This window comes from Pieris brassicae, chromosome 1 (genome assembly GCF_905147105.1).
Source record: "Pieris brassicae chromosome 1, ilPieBrab1.1, whole genome shotgun sequence".
Lineage (NCBI taxonomy): Eukaryota > Metazoa > Arthropoda > Insecta > Lepidoptera > Pieridae > Pieris > Pieris brassicae.
The window spans coordinates 3,331,389-3,352,213 of record NC_059665.1 but is presented as its reverse complement, the minus strand read 5'-3'; the positions used below and the strand labels follow the sequence as shown (position 1 = coordinate 3,352,213).

The 20,825-nt window shown below is 31.9% G+C and overlaps 2 protein-coding genes and 1 long non-coding RNA gene across 4 annotated transcripts; all 3 read left to right on the top strand.

Moving 5' to 3' along the window:
* Positions 1 to 3,317: 3,317 nt before the first annotated feature.
* LOC123714491 (protein spaetzle) lies at positions 3,318 to 10,499 on the top strand. Of its 2 annotated transcripts, none has more exons than XM_045668763.1 (6): positions 3,318 to 3,476; positions 5,984 to 6,104; positions 7,145 to 7,266; positions 7,862 to 7,975; positions 9,134 to 9,234; positions 9,484 to 10,499. In XM_045668763.1, exons 1-6 carry the CDS (start codon positions 3,444 to 3,446, stop codon positions 9,656 to 9,658), a joined length of 666 nt encoding a protein of 221 aa, XP_045524719.1. In that variant the 5' UTR covers positions 3,318 to 3,443; the 3' UTR covers positions 9,659 to 10,499. The 2 variants fall into 2 exon arrangements, with proteins under 2 accessions (XP_045524719.1, XP_045524712.1); XM_045668756.1 differs by having other exon boundaries at positions 7,118 to 7,266.
* A 1,766-nt stretch (positions 10,500 to 12,265) lies between these two features.
* On the top strand, positions 12,266 to 14,722 carry LOC123710641. Its single transcript, XM_045662669.1, has 5 exons — positions 12,266 to 12,331; positions 12,764 to 12,955; positions 13,146 to 13,229; positions 13,638 to 13,735; positions 14,383 to 14,722. Exons 1-5 carry the CDS (start codon positions 12,296 to 12,298, stop codon positions 14,561 to 14,563), a joined length of 591 nt encoding a protein of 196 aa, XP_045518625.1. The 5' UTR covers positions 12,266 to 12,295; the 3' UTR covers positions 14,564 to 14,722.
* A 1,598-nt stretch (positions 14,723 to 16,320) lies between these two features.
* On the top strand, positions 16,321 to 19,321 carry LOC123713970. The gene is made up of 4 exons (XR_006754255.1): positions 16,321 to 16,436; positions 17,364 to 17,519; positions 18,611 to 18,677; positions 19,237 to 19,321. It is a non-coding gene; the product is annotated as an uncharacterized LOC123713970 (long non-coding RNA).
* The last annotated feature ends 1,504 nt before the right edge of the window (positions 19,322 to 20,825 follow it).

Here is a 20,825-nt window from a genome sequence, read left to right as displayed (position 1 = left end):
GCGTAAAGTCCTGACTGCGTACAATAGTTGTAGGAAGTATTTTTAACGCATCAATATCGCGTATTGCAATTGGGTTTTTTGATCAGAGATTTCGATTGGATTTTTCTAGCTCTAGTTCACAAAGGTACGGCGAAATTCTATAATTGTAGAAAGCATTGAACTGTAGATTTATGTCGGTCGATAATAAGAATTAAATTTCAATAATGAGAAAATCTATGAAACATAAGAGAGCCCGAGAGTCATAAACCACTATATAGATTTTATCAAAGCGATAGTGCGCAGTAGTCAAATGTAAAATTAGTTCTAAGAAGATATTATACGATAATCAATACGCTTATAATCACGAGTTCACGACATTGCATAGTAGATTAACGCGGAGGTGAGTGGAGAGAGCCAAACAAGTTTCAACTAATTAAATACTGATTTCGCACACTTTCTCTTAAGGCTCAAGCCTAACAGCTTTAATTGTACTTTTATTACGCTGATCTTCAACATTTTCGTATTAAAATATCGATTTTATTCTTAAAACTAAATGTACCATATTATCTCTTTTTGGTTTGAATTTGTTATATATTAATTATTTATTTCTCTTAGAAATAAATGAGAATTTTTACAAAACTTATTCTAGTATTCCGTAACGAGATTACATTTAGGACTTATTTCTATTTTTGTGTAATATTTTGAACAGAGAATTTTCGATACTTTTCCAATCGCTTTATAATTAAGACATTCACTTGACCATCTAAGGAGTTTTACTGGTTATTGTTGAAACTAAAACCTATGATGTACATTCATCATTACCGCAAAATCATAAATAAAGCTAATTAAAGTTTAAAATATTTTAACTGTTACCTGATACACGTCATTGGAAATTTCGTTTCCTTATTGGTTCGATGAATGGGATGACTGCAGGGCATTGATTGTATCCGTATACATTTTATACTTATATTAATTTGTAAAACATGACCATCTAGACACTTCCATGAACAATTTTGTCAAACTATTGACTAAGCTTTCCCTTGTGTTTCATCTGTTCGAATAAATGTAATCTCAATATTAATTATTTGTTATCTTCTGTGAAAGTTTAAAAGCCCTATCAAGGTGAATATTTGAAAATAGTCCCATACTAATGTTCTGAACATTAGTTAAATACGCAATCATTACTCCACAAAATACATGGCTGTATTACATTCTGCTAAATCATAAACTGTCATTGATTTAAATTAGTCATAGACAAATTATACCTAACTACTAAGGCAATTAGTTCCGTTTATAATGAGATAATGCCGTTCCGTTTATAAGTTTATATATCCTAGAAGCGGTTATGACTATAAAATAGCGTCAAAAATTATTCAAAACATTAAAAGATTCTTTCAGGGGAAAGTGATTAAAACTTGAAAGGCAAGCTGCCTTTATAGCATGGGAGAGTGTTTAGACCATAAGCTTTAATAACAATTATAAACTGTTCTTATAATTATGTCATCATGATACTTAATAAAACATTTTATGTATATATGTTTTTTTTCAATATAATCTGAATGTACCAGTTTTCTTTGCGAATAAACGAGTTATTATTTTTTATACTTAAAATCTCTTGTACAAGGATTTTGTACTTAGGAAAACGATAAATATTAGGTTGGTGACGAAGTCTTTTCGCACTATAGTATGTATGAAATTGTATTTGGCTATACTATTTGTAACCGGCTGGTTTTTGTATCATAAAATTAAAATTTTAAAGAAGATGATTGCAAATTCAAATTAGGAAAAAAATCGATACATTTTAAAATTTTACTACAAAGAAGGTAAAAATGCAACGCATGCCGCGTAAAATTTGCTATGTTTGTGAAAGATGCACGTCGCTCTGGTCGCCCTATTACGCATAAAATGGATGTTATTTTTGAAAAAGTGGAGCAAGATCGACATATCCTTAGTTACGAAGTAGCTAAAGAACTGGAAATTGACCACAAAACAGTTTTGGCGCATTTGAAAAAAACTGGGTACACAAAAAAGCTGGACAGTTGGTTACCTCACGAGCGCACTGAAAGAAACCTAATGAACCGTGTACTCATTTGTGATTCTTTATTACGACGTAATGAAACTGAACCATTTTTGAAGAAGCTAATAACTGGTGATGAAAAGTGAACAAGAACGTGCCAAAAAGGTCGTGGTAACAGACTGGCAAAACTCGGGTTAACTCGCAACAAGGTGATGCTATGTGTGTGGAGGGATTGGAAGGGCATTATTTATTATAAGCTGTTACCACCAGGGAGGACTATCGATTCTGAACTCTACTGCGAACAACTGATGAGATTAAAGCAAGAAGGTGAGAGAGAGCGGCCGAAGTTAATGAATAGAAGAGGTTCCGCTGTATAGTCCTGACCTTGCACCTTCAGATTCCACCTGTTTCGGTCTCTTCAGCATTCTTCAGGTTAACATATTGAAAGTAGTGAAAAACCAATTGTCGCGGAATTTTGATCAGAAGCCCTAAAATTTCTATAGCAATGGGATCATGTCCCTATCTACAAGATGGCAAAAAGTTATCGAACAAAATGGTACCTCAACACTTTAGTTAAATGTAAATAACTATATATATAATATAGTAGTACTATATTAAATAAATATTGTGAATTTTCTTAAAAAATGCGAATAAACTTTTTCCCCAACATATTATCAACGAGGAAAAGCATAAATATATATTTATTTATATATAGACTACATTAGAATATTACTTTAAAATGTAACAAACGAATTATTTTGGACTTACTTCCAGTCATACCATATCATACCATATCCAGGTCTATTGATTTGTCTGTGCTCTAAAGAGCTTATAATAAAACACATAATAAACAAATTTATTTGCTCATGAGAACAGGGAAATTCATAATACCATAGCCAAGTCCATTTACGTCAATTTGAGGTACTCCATAGAATATTAAATACATATACGCCTGATTTTTATGGCATCTGGTACTTACCCGAAGTCAATCAACATTTAAACAAAGAAATATAAGTATATTATAAGTATATATTTACCTAAAATCTAAATTTAATATTAGGTTTATCACACCTTTAACTAATATTGCATGCTAATAATTGTAGGTGTCACTTCACCTATTCCTTATCACCCATTCGATGATGGCTCTTGCCTTCGTGCGGCCTCGTCACGCCGTTAAACTTGACAATAAAGACATGAAAATGACAAATATTGATAACCATTTAGACAAGATCTTTGGCGAGTATATACAAATACGTAAACAAATAAAACCTGAACAAGGTAGAGGTCACCGTAGAGTGGTCGCAGGTAATTGCTGGTCAACTCCGACCGGCCAGTTGCCATTTGAGCGCTGTACGAGGTGAATGTGTGTACATTTCCGCAGTGTATTATTAATTTAATATGGATAAGTTAAAGTGCGTGATTGGATGATGCTCACATCGACCTAGTTATGGCCTGGAAATATATTTTTTGGTTTTCTCTGGTATGTAAATAACGTATAATACTAACTCCTCATCAAGGTTCTAGTAAATTCACACTAAATGGCAAGAATACGTTTATTGTTAGGTAAACGAAAAACTAGTTTTTATATCTGCGAGTTACAAAGTCTATTTGATATAAATAGTTAATTAAATAACATCGCCATTAGGCAATTAAATGCATATTTAATTAAACTTTTTATACATTAGTTATAATTAAATAATATTACAATTGATTTAACTTCAAAAAATTTGATTGTTGCCTATGAATGGCATATATACACCGCTATAGTTGTCGACGCATATGGCTTATAAGGCCCTGGGTACGAACGCCGGCAAAACAGTTATTCGACTTTTACTTATCGTGGGCAGATAAACTCCTAGTTTTAGAAACCATTAAAATTACATATCATACATAAAACCATAGAGTAGTAGGAACCTTCCCTCATCCCTAACTTTCCTAACAATCTTCCATGACTTGTCCAAATTTATTCAGCAACGCAGAACCTGCTCTAGTAACATGAATTTCGCAGGGTTTCAATAGTATACATGAAATGTCATAACATATGTCATATTCCTTTAATTACGAACGAATCTAGCTAGTCAGTAATCTATGCCTAGTTAAATAGAGGACTATTTTCAAGATTGAAATACAGATATTAATAGAAATAGATATTGCCGGTCTAAATTAATTAATACGATTTGCTATCGTACTATAAAAGTAAGAGTGAGGTCCACTTTCTTTCGATATACATAATGCATCGTGAATAAATTAATGCGTATCGAGTTAAACCGCTAAAAAATAATACACAGCGTACAGTTATTCGTTTTCATTATTTGATTCGATTCATGAAATATTTCTTAATCGATAAATGATGTTCTATTAGACCAATTGTTTTTAGGAAACCAAATAATAAATAATAATAGTTACAAAATCTTGCGAAATACATTCCTTAAGACATATAAACACCAAAACAAAAAATATATTTTACAATAGTCTCGTGCGGAGCATATTAGCGCACGGTACAGTTGTATGGAGGCCGCATTATGTGACGCATGTTACGACTGGAGTACTTACAAAAAATATTACTGTGGCATCTACTTTTATCCAGAAAGGCTGACACACTTTAAGATGTTATTATTGGGGAATCGTAGAAAATTAATTGAAGTATAAATTGCAATTATTTGTAAAACAAATGAGTGCCAACCCTTTAAGTTAATAATATCCCTTTTTAAGAAAGGGGAGACTTCGACACTGCTGCTTTGATACTCGGTCACATATCTGAATGATTGCGTGCCCAATAGGCTAGGATATAGGGGTCCCTGTTTTAAAAAAAACAAATAAGTATTGATATTTGTCTAAACAAAAGTAAAGAAAACAAAACCGTAAAAAAGACAAAAAAGAACATGATCAAATTTTTTTACTACACAACTATGATATGTAGTTTCTCACTTAGTATGAAATTTTGGGACTTAAATTTTACATATACTTCAATAAATAGTAATCGCTGTCGTATGTTAGTTATCTATATTTAACGTAGAAAACCTTGGAATGTATTTACAATAAGTGCGTCATTAAAATATAATTGCATATTTAAACTTATGGTTTAACACATAATATATTTTAAATATACAAATACTTTTTTGTCTAAATTATTTTTAAGGATGTTCAAAAGAATCAAATTTGGATTCTTGAAATACCAAGCGTCAGTACGTACAAAAGGCTTCTTAACTGAATGGCTTATTTATGATGGAAAATATTATATGCTTAAGTGATAAGTAAAATATTACTATCAAATAGTATAATATTAATATCAAATTTTAGTTTGCAAAAGACATTACGTTACACATTCCCCGTATTTCAGCAGCAACAGGGCTTGATTTTTTAACTATTTGATCATTTTCTATTGTATCTTAACTAAATCTTGTAATTTATTTGTAATACTGTATATGCAAATAAAACTATTGTAGCATATATTCTGCTTATATAAAGCGAGGAACTTATTACATTTAAGGTGTGACATATTATGATCACTTTCTTAACCTTAAGGCATTCGATCATGTGACATGTCTAGTGCTTTTCAGTATTCGTGGTAAACCTTTATAACCGTTGAAGTTACTAGCTTATACTATGTATTATTTTCTGTGGGTTACGCACAATGGACCTACTGAGCGTCTGAGTGCGGAAACTGAGTCCACACATACATCTATTCCGTGGTGTTGAGTATTCACTAGAAAGATATCGTTCTCACGAGAAGAATTTTTAAGTAAATTCTTAAAATAACTCTTAATTTAATTTATAAGAATAAATAAATACTTCTATTGTAAATTTAAATTCATTGTGGTAAATGTAGAGAAAGGTATCGATCGGAGAAGGCCTAGAAGCGGAGATACGCGACCTATATGGGTTCAGATAAAAACAACAAATATAATGAGAATAAATGACAACAAATTATATGTACATAGTAATTAATAAATGTTATTTATATCGTATTTGGGAATCTATTTACAGATGACAAGCTATAAAGCTGAAGAAACCGAGTGGCGGTCTGGTGATTTGCCACCAAATATTCCCCCAGATGGTACATACAAAATTCTTAACAGATTTGTGAAGCCATTCATTAATAGGCGAGGTATGTAAACTAATATTACTGCAAATCTATAAAAACACATTTAACAAGTTACTTAAGTGTCAAAAAACTGGTTGTCTCGCGTGCAGCCTGCATAACAAGACCAATAAATAGGATCGAATGTTTGTGTTTGCGCAATATATGTGTTTTCTGTGTAAGAGTTATTGTAACTTTTTTCATTTAATATATTGTGTCCTAACATACAATAGGTCTCTGATCCTACTGATCCTTTATAATTAGGTGATGAGCTGTAAGTGAAAATCGCTAACACCTTCGCCAAGAATCACATTTATCGCCTTTCAAGGTGGCTGTGTCTAACACAAGTCAATTTTAGAATCTTAGAGATACTAGTTACCTGTTTTCCTTCGCTACAAGCAAGTGTTCATTATGCACATACAAATTGGGTCAAAGTTCTGGGCATTACACACTTCACATTCAGCTACAATAGATAACGTCTAGTAGGTTAGTTATAATATCAATTCATTAGAACGCTTCGCGCCTCCGTTCCGCCCTATGTGGAAGTAGGCATCGAAGGCTTGGAATAACATTAAAAACCAATAGCAATGAATAATAAATGCGTCAGAGCATTATCAGACCTTCTAAAAGATAATTCTTTCAAGTAAATATAACAGCTTAAGACTTTTGAACATTTTGTTTCGCAGATAAACATAATATATTATGAGTCATGATTGACTTTCAAGTCTAAGGTCGTGGGCGAACCTAGTTTATGTCTTGCTTCTTGTTACTCTAAAATATTTTAACTTATATTATATTATATTTGTTTACACAACAAAATTCACATGTATAAACCAGTTGCTAGTACAGATATTTTACTTTATTCAAAGTGGCCTGCTTGCTCGAATGGTGTCCCATAAAAAAATATATCACTGAAGATTTTCCATTTAAAAACTTTTGTTAAGACTGTTTAAGCACCCTACAGTGTTGCTAATAGAAATTGTACTTTTAATCAGCAAGCTATTTATTTGCAGTTATAAATTAGTTATTTAATATTTCAGTAATGGACAGCAGTATTGTTTTCCCAGATTTAACGTCAAGGTCTGATATAGACATATTCTCTCAAATCCCCGAAGATTGTAAAACTCTGGGCATTTGTGAAGATATTCCAAACTATCCGGCGGATATCGTTTCAAGTGCAATTCAGCAGGTAAAGTTTTTTTTATTATTTTATTATGATTTTACTAATTACCACAGTAAAAAGGTAGACGACATAGTTCCTATCCACGAACCGTTATTGTTCCCCACCTTAGCCTATTTAAAAATCTTATGATATGTAACGTACATAACTAAGTAATCAATTTTTAAAACATATAATCAAAAATTGGAATTCATATTCAAATGCAAATAATTTCAATAAATGTTCGGATGTGTGGGCTTCACGTTGGGAAACACTGGCAGCTAGACCAATATTTTTTTCATATTTCTGCAATTATTACTACATTGGCCGTGGACTGCCTAGGAGTGTGGCTGGATAGTGGTACTCCACTACACATTAAAAATTGTAAGTCTCGAAATAGCCTCTGTGTGTTGGATCCCCACGTAAGATTATTGAAGTACCGAGCACTGGCTACGGTTGTGAATCGAGATTTAACAAAATTTATTATTGCAATATAACACTTTAAAGAAACAGCGAATAATTTGACATTATCTACGTAAATCAAATACCATTAATTGTAGGAACTTCTCTATTTATCATACAAATTGATGGTAACAAAAGTCTTAATCCAATTATTTATTTGCAGATAGAACATGAAAACAAATTTAAGTTCAACAAAGATGTATTGGAGCCTCCTCAACTCGCTGAGAGAATAGGACCGGAAGAAGAATCTATAGATCTATGTTCCTCTATGGAACGGGTAAGCATGCCCGTTACTTTAAAGTTTAAATAAATAACAATAATATATCTGTGATTCAGGTACCGGATTAGTCTTCTATGAGCATAAAATGTCTTATAGGGAACGTACAAATGAAAGCAACGATAACTATTACTTTGGATATTGAACCTGATTTTTTTATAGAACAGGGCAAACGGGCAGGTGAGCCATCCGATGTTAAGTGATACCTCCGCTCGTGGACACTCTCTATGCCGGAGGGCTCGCGAGTTCGTTTCCGGCCGGTGTATTATAAACCACGGAAATTTCCATCATTAAACATCATAAATATGCGCTCAGGAACTATCGATAAAACCGTTCTACCGTGTGTTATTTTCGTATTCCAGGGAAATATGACATGTATCCCATGCTAATAACTGTCTTATAAACAATTTCCTTATTTTTCGCCGCCTTTCATAATGTGGAAAATTACTCAAAGCGGAAATAATACCGTCCGTATGTTTCATGCGATAACACATAATTTATTTTCGTGATAATGTCTCTACATAATTTACTGCACCACAACAATTTCAACATTCGTTTAATTTTTAGTTCGCTTATACACCTTTTAAAAGCAAACAAATCAAAAGCGTATTTCATCAAAAAAATTATTTTAAAATACTCATGTATTTGTAAATCTACTAATTAGTTGAAATAATACTTTCGAATTATCAAAATTGGATTTACCTGTTTCCCAATTGGCCGACAAGGATATGCATCATCAAATAAACTGATCTTAATTTGGCAATCTCAATTATCATTTGTCCTTACGCTGAAGGAAACTTTAAACTCGCCTGCGTGTTTGTAACAATAATATAAAGCGACCATAAATATAAATGCAACTTTCACTACCATGGAAATATACAAAAGGCTGGACACGTGACATAGGCACCGCAATCGTATCGCGATATTTGTTCCGTATGATTATGCAATCGCATCAATTTTGCATGGATTTAAATTGGTGAGGCTAAAAGCAACAACAGTGGAGCAGTTCCCGGCTAAGCACCAATGCTTTCTTTCTATGTGCTTATTTAGCACTCGTTTGTACTGTGAAGTAAAACATCGTCGTAAACAGACGTCTGTCAGACACAGAAACATCACGTTTGATTTAAGTAAAATTAATTAAAAAATAATCTATTTCAGATATTTATACCCAAAGTGGCTCAAGATGTCAACAAGGACTGGTTCCTGATAGTTAATGACAAGCAAAAACCGCGACAAACGTTTCGAGTAGAAATATGCAGGTAAAATTTTGTATAAATCATTTTTTTTTTATATATAGTCAAATAAATATCTTATTTATATCGTACATATTACGTTCGAGAAACTTCCCTTAGGGTGGCCCAAATTGTATGTAACCCATAGGGTGTGAGTTCGATACAAACACATATTTGTCGTTGCAAGATGTAGACGTAGAAAAGTTGAAATAACTTCAAGTAGTGTTTAAATATTTTTCTTTATAAAATGATAATTGATTTATAATATATTTACAGAGGAGGAGAAAACGCCAGCTGCTCTTCTATAGTTTTCTTCCAGAAGGGATACAAAGGGTCATGCGTACAGAAATATGTTCTACGTAACATGATTGCGTTGAACGACAAAAATGAAATCATTGAAAGACCCTTCCAAGTGCCCAGTTGTTGCTCTTGTGTCGCAAAGGCTGTTTGATAAATGAAAAACATTTTTTTATGATACTGTCTTTGGTATAGGCGAGTTACTGATGTACTGTTAAGTACATAATTAACGAATAAACGCGAATTAATTAGAGGCCTGGAATTGGTGCTAAAAATAAATGTACCGCGGTGTGAAGTCCGGCCTATGTCATCTATTGATACTATACTTTCTGAGTATATTCGTTACAAACAATAATGCAAATCTTACCTCTATCTTTTGATTTACATAACTCGACGTTTTGAGTGATTTTGAGTTTGGTAAGCCTCATTTAGTCTTCGTATGTAATAAATATGCGTTGGTATCAGATATTGAAATTTTATTTAAAGTTTTAGCCAAGTAATTATTAGTTTTTATAAGGAAAATACAGAAGCTGAATGGATCTCCAATTTTTTTTACGTCACGTAATACGCTTGAACATTTTATGTGTGACTATTAATTCTTAGTTCGTTAATTGTAGTGCATAACTTTTGTATGTATACGAACGGATATTGGCAGGAACACGCGTTATTTCTGCGTTGGGCCTTACATCGCAAGTGTAGCATAGCCTATGATAATCATCAGGTAATTAGCCAAGAGGACAGATTTCTGATCGTGATATTCAATGTATTTGGTATTCAGAGTAAGTGCTGTTACTAGAATAAGTTATCGTTACATTAGTTTAGCTTATCGATTTTAGTTTTAGTTCGATTAAAACAAGTTAAACTACTTAACAGTTTTAAGTATTTTACGCATATAGTATTATATACGAATTTTGCCATGTGTGTAGAGTTAGCGTTTTTAAAATGTTATTGATGAATTGATTCCAATAATTATGTAAATAAATATTTATGTGATATCGTTTTTTTTATTTATCTATCTTAATTAAAGTTAATTTATTTCTCTTGATTATTTATTTTTACACGAGGTAAAATATACAAAAAAAATATTACTACATAATACACGATCAATTCTCACTTGCTCCGCCATGCAGCGACCCAAAGTGGGCCTCCGAATGTAAACGTGGCGTACCTTCACTACAACTTTTATCTGAAGAGTACTGCTTTGTCATTTGTTTGAGTTAAATAGAACATTAAGTGTATGAGAAAAAATGCTATCAAAAAAAATTGTTTATTCATTAACATTTTGTTGCATTAATAGTAGGTATATATACAATCAGATACTTACCATAAATTATTAACGAGGCAACGGATGGCCTTCTTCCAACTTCTTCCAAAGTCTTTAATAAGCCTGTAAACTTGAACCCCACGGCCCAAGAGTCTCTACTCCAAAGGGAACAAAATCGAAGTTGGAGGAAAGACTCTTATATTTGTGCCGTTTATTATTTTCTGCCTGCTCTGCGGCTGCCCCACCTTTCTTGCTCGTCCGAAGGAGGTGAGACGGGGCAAACGTGTCCACACAAGTAGCATCCCATATTAAAGACCGCCGCATTTACCAAGGGATCAAAGACATCCCATCCGCCCACGTTTCTTGCGATGCCTGTTGGCTCCAAAATTTCTGAAACATTGACGGAGGCAAGAGAGCGGCGTATAATGTCGTTTAGCGCTACGTGGCGGGAGATATGACATGCATTCTTTTGGCAATGTAGCACTTCAAAGCCACGGGGACATTTCTTATAAATAATAAAACGATTTTAAGAATCACAATTAATGCTAGGTTCCAAAATACAATAACAGTATTTAATACCACAGTTTTGTTGCATTATTTAATGTTTCGTAGCCCCCTATCTAGTCTTTGTAATAATAACTCTTCAAGGCAATCAACAGCCTTTTATGCCAAGCCTTTAACACTGAAACAATTATTACTACTGACTTGCAACAGTCATTGCAGTGTGATGGTAATAAGTAAAAATTAAATGCAAGCTCAGGTTAAATAACAAATAAAATCAGCAAATACATTACTGAGTTTAATTAAAAAAAATTACTGTGACTGTGTAAAATACTACAATATAATGAATCCAATATTTTATCGAAGGTAAGTATAACGAGCCACACATAAAAATCTGACTTCATAGTTCATATTATATAATACAAAAAAATCCTGTATCGAGGCTAATACCGACATCATACCTGAAATATTTCAGAACCAATTCGACTTAGCGTCCTTTGAGAAAAGAGCGTATCAATTCTTAAAAGGCCGGCAACGCACTCGCGAGCCACTTATACTGTTATATGTCGAGACTAATAACATCCTACGGCAACTTGAGTAGGGAATATAAGACGTCAGAAGTGTGTCATCAGCCTTAATATATTTTTTAGAATATATGTTTCGTCAAGGATCGGATGTAAAATCTCATGAAAAACTAATACAAAGAAAAATTCAGTTTGCTTGCTTTGTAAGGTATTTTTAGTACATTTTAAATAATTTACACATATACATATATGCATATACATTATAAATACACAGCTAGTAACAATTCTTGTTACATTTGAGTTATTCTTGGAATTTTCCTTTATGCAGTTTTCGTTTTATCCTTATTTATTAAACATATCTTCAATTTAATTAACTAATTTAATCACAAAGTCGTTAATTAGTAAATAAATGATACTGATTTCTATATATATATATATATATATATAGTAACTAACATACCGTTAATTTACATTTTGGAAGAATTATTCATCGGGACAAGCCATGATTAATATTCACGTAATGGTGATTTTGTTGCTGGTAAGTTAAATATCTAGTAGTAGTAGTTATTAATTTTCTCAAAGAAATATTAACTTAAAAAAGTTATAACGTTATAAAGTTATATATATATATATAATATTTTTTAGCTGCTGTTTTTTGCAGAATATTAGTATATGTTCTTAAGATATATATGCTTCATTTTTCTTCGGAACTCAAATATAAAATCTATTTAATGTTGAAAGTTAATTTATTTATTTAAAGTAAACACCATAATATAAAAATAATAATTATCACAATTAATAGTATTTTAACCAGATAAATAAATTATTATAAAAGGCTAATAAAGGCAGGAAGCCGGCATTACCTTTATAAAATTAATATTGGGTTAAACTTGATTTTAATACAGAATGCTATTAAAGGTAATTTTAATCCGGTTTGGAACGAAGATTACTTATAGACTTTAATTTCCAGAGCGTCAAGCAGAGCTTTGGACTTGACGTAAATATAACAAAAAAAATCCACCAAGCGGCAGGCACACTGTACAGGGTAAATTTTAAAAAAAAGTTACAGTTGAAAATTCCCGAAGTATGTGCCAAGCTCAAGTTTTGTGAGGATATACCCGATTTTCCGGATGATCAAATTTCACAATTAATTGATTTATTGGTAAGTTTATATAACCATTTAATAATCTCCTTAGGTAGTAAGCATGTGATGCAAGTGACGAAGTTGCCCGTCTTTACCGTGTCCATGCTCTTGACCAATGTAATACCAGTAATAAAACAAAACGCACTATCTTTTGTGTTACATTCTCATGTTCTCTTTTATTAACATAAATTGAGATATTTTGTTTTAGGTGGCTGATAATATCCATTTCAATCGTGATCTTCCCGACGAGGGCGAAGACAAACACATTCATCTATGCCGTTCAGAATCAACTGTAAGGGATTATATTATTTTTTTAGTGTGTAAAACTAGACTATAAATTTGAGCATTTTGTCCTTACTTAGTCATCGACAAAATCTTAAAGTATCTTTCAACTTGCAATTTTCGATAGTTAAAAAAAATAATTTCTATAAATTAAAATTGTCAAAGTTTAATAATTTTTTAAGGCTTTTACATTGGTTATGATTTATAACATTATCGTTAGTAATTAGTATATCAGAGGTGTCATACATATTTAGTAAATAATATAACGTCTATCTGTGGCTGTTAATTGTTATTGTCACCTATACCAAAGACAAATTGATGCAGAACAGACAAGTTGTCTTTAGGAAAAAAGAACTAGATATATTAATATAATTCAGGTGACAATATACCTATATATATATATGAGTTATATGTTTAGATATACCAACCGAAGGCAGTGAAGGTTAATGACGATTGGCATATAGTCTTAAACGCTAAGAACAAAATTGTTCAATCGTTCAAAGGAGGAAGATGTTTGTAAGTATATTTATATTTATTTATATAAGTCTCCTGTATCTAATCTCTAAGTTGGAATGTATTGTTACAAAATATATGACAATTACGGTAAACATCAAATTCGAAAAAAAAAACAAAAAAAGGGAAGACAAAATTAAGCGCAACATATGAGTTAATATGTTGAGAAATACGTATTTTCCTAATTTGGAGGTGCTTAACCATCTTCTCAGTCCGATCTGCCTCAACTTAGCCTTAAATCTAAATTCCGTGCGTCAAAAATGTATCAGATTTTGAGTAATTAGTAACAATTAGGTAGAAAGAACAGTGGCGCTAAAACCTCGGTTTTAGATCTACAGCGATAGATTACTTTTTTTTTCATGATCAATTGCTATAGGCAAGTAGGTGATCAGCCTTCTGTGTTAGAGTTAGTCAGGTTGGTTGGTTATCATTAGCATGACGTCAAATAATTTATCTACACAGGATACGTGTACATTAATTTAAAATGGGTATCGAAGATGTAAAATATGACTTGATTACATTTATAATTAAGTCGGTACAATTCGCCGATAGTGCTCAAGATTCCCATACAAAAACTATATCGTTACTTTATATAACACTTGTGATTTTACGCATTGTTCAGCGTTTAGCATAGTTTTATCTGTTTTCAGGGACGAACTAAATGGTTCTTGCTCAGAGTTGGTAACCTTCAAAAGAAACTATTACGGGCAATGTGTCCAAAATTATATGGGACGACCTGTAATCATGCTTAGTACAAACTACGAGGAAGTCATTAGTGTACCTCTATTATTACCAAGTTGTTGTTCCTGCGTGGCCAGCTCACGCCTTTGACTTTACGTCACTGTTTCATATGAAATGGTTTGGACCTTCTCGATTTCTTTTCCTGACTAATATAACGCTTGTTAATATGTTTTAGAGAACCGAAAGCATAAACCACGGTTCGACATTAATAATATTTACTATATAGACAAAAAAAATAAATGCTTGCTAATTAAATAGAGTTTAATTCTCATATTTCATCTCGTATGTCATATCTGCAACTTAGCACCATTCATTGTTATGCGGACAACAGCACTGGGGATAATCTTTACACTGGCCGGGCAGGTATTTCTCGGGCAGTTGTCGATGAGTACAGTAACAAACTCGTCTGAAGTCGAAACTCTGCTGTGTGGAGTTTCAGACTGGGGTAGATTAACTCTAGTACATTTTAACCCCAAAAAGACACGAGTTTACGCGTTTTCTGCTAAAAAAAACCGCCTTTGTTGCTACTTTTCTCTTTGAAGAAACTCTCCTTAAACCCTCAGCTACATCGGAATAGTGTGTGTTGACATATCGAATGACATTCAGTTTTGCGGTTATTCGGTAAAGGTTTAATAAACCAGAAGGAAGGTACTCCCCACGTGGAGTACTGTTCTCATATGCAACCAGGAGCTTCCCAACTTTCGCTTGACCGTATTCAACGAATTTGAATCGTTGTCGACCAGTCACTTTCCGAGCGGCTTGATCTGGGGTCTCTGCATCTTCTGTATATACTGCAGATAAAGTATAATGTGGTAAACTATAATAAGAAAATAATATATAATCTTTTCTTACTTTATAAAATTGATATTGTTTGAATATATGTGGAACCAGCTGCCCACTGAAGTATTTCCGAACCAATTCGGCTTAGAGTCCTTCAAGAAAAGAGCGTATCAGTTCTTAAAAGGCCGGCAACGCACTTGCGAGCCTTCTGATAATGTAAGTGTGTCAAAAACATATAAAACAAAACAAAAAATTTTATGTCATGTGTAGAATTAGATAAGCAATTTCGCTGGGAATTCAACTCGACCCGCACCTGCAGCCAGCATTTGGCGGAAATTTGTACAGGAAACTGAGCTTCTCATTTCGGAGGCTAAGTCACATTTGGGTCGCAGAGCCAGCGGAACTAAGCAAGAGGAATGTTATCAGAATTTAAATTAAAAAAATTGCCACTATCGAAAATTCATGTGGATGACTGGAACCTCACCTGCCATTATTGTATAATCTGAACACATCTGCTTGATATAAAGAAGCGTTGTCATACCTACAGTTATTACCTAATTGAGAGTAATCCATATAACATAAGGTTTAAAAATAAATAAAAACAAAGTAATTAATTGAACTTGTAAAAGATCAATTATTTATTAAACAATCCATAATGACCAATTTCATACGTCGATTATATTTATTTAAATCGCACCAACAAGGTGCGATTAACTCTATAGTTAATATTTTTAAGTTAAGACTTAGTTTTTCAATGAATCAATGCGAGGATACATAATACGCAGATAAATATAAAAATAACAAGAATGTCAGCTAATTACTACAGATAAATATTTCTTTAAGCTTTAAGCTACAGTTTTATGAAATTCAAACATCCCTGTTATATATTGAATATCTTTTATTCATATAAGGTGACGGTGGCAAAGTGCGCCTACCGGGCAAGTGCACCTATCACAAATATCTCGAAAACTACCGATTTGATACTAGTAGTAACACCTAATATCGATGCTACAAACTAAATCATAGTTCTTGGTGAAACTCAAAGATAGCTCTAGTCATGTGAGCTTGAGACACGCGCCATTTTATTTTCACTCATATTCAAAGTGGTGAGGAGAGATGACTATGGCGTGATCATCGTCGTAAATCTCAAGAAATCGAAAGTTTTTACCGATATACGAGTGAGGTAAGTGCTCAATTTAAATATTTTGCTTTAAGATTATGACTTTATTTCACTCCTATCTAATAAAAAATCAGTCTTGTAAGGGTAACAAGCCTTGCTTGATTAATGTTTTTGAATAATTACAACTAATATATTTTAGAAGATGTTTCTCATTGATTTTCTTATAGTTACCTAGTTTTGTTAAGAATTTATAACTAATATTACACTCAATAACTAATTTCAATGACTAACCTCTTATTTCAGTCCCTTTATAATACTAATTCCCATTGTAAATAAAAGAAAAAATATACTTGACACTCGATTATCAATATTTAGAAAAAAGGTTCATAGCCTCTGACTTAAGATTGTATGGCGCATTTAGCCGAAATTTGGTTTTAAATACATAGATTCTTCTAGAATGTGGCTATGAAAAAAAAACATGCGTATTGTTGCTTGTTTTCTTAAAATAATATAGGGCTGTTTTTATTCAGATGCTTTATTATTGCGTTTTATTAATACAAGGCGCACTTCCCCGATTTGTCGGCAAAGTGCACCGGGTCAGACTGTTTTCAAACTTTATGTTAAAATTCATTATTATGCCGTCAGATTCTAATGACATGACATTAGTTGTTGTTGCAAAACATCACAGATCCTTATGGTACTATGATTTAGTGTCACTCGTGAACTTAAGCACAAGTAATATTGCACCAAAGACAACTATGAAAAAAGTATGGCGCACTTTGCCCCCATCACCTTATATATTGCATTTAAGATAATATGATATGATGTGCTCATGTCCGCCTCTGGGGCTGATGTTCATAGTCATCCTGTAAAAACAAAAATTCGTGCCCTGAATGTCTGCCTCTTCAATTTTCTTTGTTTCCAAGATGTTTGTGACGATGAACCCGAGGCATACATGTGCAAATTATTTAATATCCCCTTTTCTTTAAGCAACTTCAATCGCCTGTAACGCGAAAACGCAGTGACGACCTTAATTGACTGGACCAAATCAACTTATACTGACGTAATCTGCAATCTACCTCGATGTGAAACTTGTGCAAATCATATACCAAATGCTTACAGCACCAATGGAGAAGTTGTATTAAGGTCTTAGCTTGTAATTAATTTAAATGTTATATTATGTACCTGAAAATGAATTTGATAAAAAGGGATGACGTATTTTAAGAATAATCTAAGAGGAGTGCAGTAAGAAATATTGGTTGGTTAAGTAATATTACCTTAAGAACAGAAAACAGTAACTCAAACTATGTTCTTCCACATTTAACCTTAATAAGTTCAGCAGTTGGAATGTGAATGAGATATTTATTATAAACAAACTGTATTTGCAGATTTGAGAAGAATAATATCTTTACAATATTCTATAATAATTATTTACAATGTTTGTATTAAGAAAACAATCACTATTTTGTTTTACGGCCCAGGATATATCTTATCATAGTAACTGGAGGACTTTTTCTGTTATGTATCAAATGCATGCAGGTATTTAACCTTACAAAGTACCCAAACAATTTAATGAAATCATTACAACATCTAACATTAGGTTTTATGAATTCAACATTATTTGTATAGAACAGCACAAAAATAGATATTGAACTTATTGCTGCCCATTAAACACTTACATTTATTAGTTAATTATGATTTTTCAGTTTTTAACTACATATATAAATATGAGTACATCTACATTAATTATTTATGCATTAAATTTGGTGCATCTGTATGTGTTCAGTAGTACTGTTTGTATTGTATAATAAGATGTTATATTTGCTTTCTTCTCTATTTATACTACACAACATGTTAATGAATATAGTCTACAGAGGTGCCTTATTTTAATTAAAAAATAACTATGACTGAAAAAAATACATTTTACTACCTGTATGTTTAATATTCCTAACTAGTAGTAGGTCACTTGTATATGCATTAGGTGTACAATATTCATTTATTTCACCACAATATTGCTACAGGTAAGAGAGTAATGTGAAACACTTCAATCGCTTTTCCTACTAAACAAAACATATGTCAATTAATGCAATTACCGAAAATAAATATTAACTTAAATTTAAATCAATTTACATTTTTTATATCAGTGAATCGCCACTAGTTAATGTGTGAATGCAGAACCTGTTTAAGTAACGTGTTAATAAAAATTGTACCTAATACCTATGTTATCTATTTGATAGTTTTAGAATCTAGCTGCTAAGGACATCGATTTATATTTGGCAGACTGTAGTCTCTAATGTATCTGTGGTAAGTATCGTGTATCATCCACAGATCGAGTAAAGGATAGGTTAGGTTAGTTTTAAAGTATCTTTATATAAATTATACCATGATCATGATCTATTAATCATTAGTTTTTCCAATCTCTAGTTCTAGTATAAATTTTACGCTCGATAAATGGATATTAGGAATAATCAGTTTACAATTATTATAACAAGCAAAGTGCTGCAAAATTAGTAATGCTAGTTAATTTAAGGAAGAAGCGTATATTAACTCTATATTTCACTGTTTTAAGGCCCTGCATAATTTTGGCTCAGAATATGTCTTCTGGTAGTGTCGACGCCGGTATGTTTTTGATACTTAAAAACTACACTAATACTAAATATTACGAACAGATGTTTTTTTATGTATTATAAACCCATGACCTGAAATGTTCTAACACATATCACTACTAAAAATAAATACTTAGTTTAGGTTTTATTTGAAGTAGGACCTCGTACCGTAACCGGTGAGGCTTCTATGAACTATGAAGGCATATAAATATATTGGTAATGGTAGTGTTTCATTTATAATTAATTATCTGTTTTAGATAAGTACTCCGTGGCATATGTAACTGTTCCAAATACTGATGTTGGGAAAACTATAGGACATGGGCTTGTGAAAAATAAATTAGCAGCATGTGTTAATATTATACCACAAATTACATCTATTTATGAATGGAAAAATGAAATAAATGAAGATAATGAGGTAGCATATTTTTTTTATAATTACTAGTGTAACTTCTGTTACAAACTATAAGTCTGTTACTATTTGCAACTTATTTAATTATAATATTTAACAACTTATTTGAAATGGATAAAGAAAAGTTTGAATATAACTGAATTAAACAGATGTCAATAACACCTCAACTTTATCCTATAACACATAACTACAGGTCAAACTGAGAACCACCTTTTTTGTTTTGTAAATCTGAACAATTATAAGGAAACATATTTTAGGCTACACTATTGAGAATGACTGTTTATGTTTGTTAATACTGTGTTGTGTTCTGGCTAAACAAGAAATAATAATACTTCAGTGGTGCTACAATCCTATATGGGTATTGGGCCTATGATTGTTGCTTTGATCATTTTTAAGCCACTATTCCAGGTATATTCAGCTAAAGAATGATATATTTCATATTAAACAGTGAAACAAATACACAAATTCAATTAATATATGGACATTAAAATATCCTTTAATTTTATACCTATCATTACTTAATTATATTACTATATTTAAATGAAAAAATCCTTTCAGGCCTTACTAATGATTAAAACACGAACATCTCTTGTGAGTCAATTAACAGACTTTGTTCGTTCAAATCATCCATATGAGGTTTGTGAAGTTATTTCATTGCCTATAAAAAATGGAAACCCTCCATACTTACAGTGGATCGGAGAAACATTGCCAGAAAAGAACTAATATAATATAGATTAGTATAATAAGTAAGTATAGATAATTAGGTTTTAGTGACTGTTACACAGATTATTCATTCATTTAGTAAAAACTTAGCAATATTGTCTTAGACCAGATATAGCCTTATTTAGAAAATGCTAGATTTATATGCTATTCTTAAACAAAACCATTAAAATGTATTTAGTAGGTATTAGCAGTTCCTGGCATTTATAATTGAAATATTCAAATTTGGTAAATAAATGAGTTGAATTGAGCTTCTTAATATATTTACCAAAGTCGGGTTTGTTCAAACTCTTATAACACAAGAACGGCTCAATCAATCTTCATAATTTTCAATTTGTTGTATTTATCTCCATTTCTAATAGGAGAATATCTAAAACATTGGAAAATTTACGAAAAACATAACCAACACAAAATGAAAACTTATTAAGTGTTACGTAACTGTCAAACATTGAATGTTCAACCATCAATACTGTAAACTCTCTTATCAAATTAGAGAATGTATTTAAATAAAGGTTTCAAATCAACAAGATTGTAACTAATATTCAGTTTCATACTATTGTTTTCATAAGATAATAAATTAAATTCAGCTAATTGGTAACATGACATTCATTGACTGTAAGGCTATTATACATAAAGGTATACATTTTCAATTTATTAAACAGAGATTTTATCACTATTTCTATTGGCTGTAGAGTTAAAGAAAATATAATTATACAG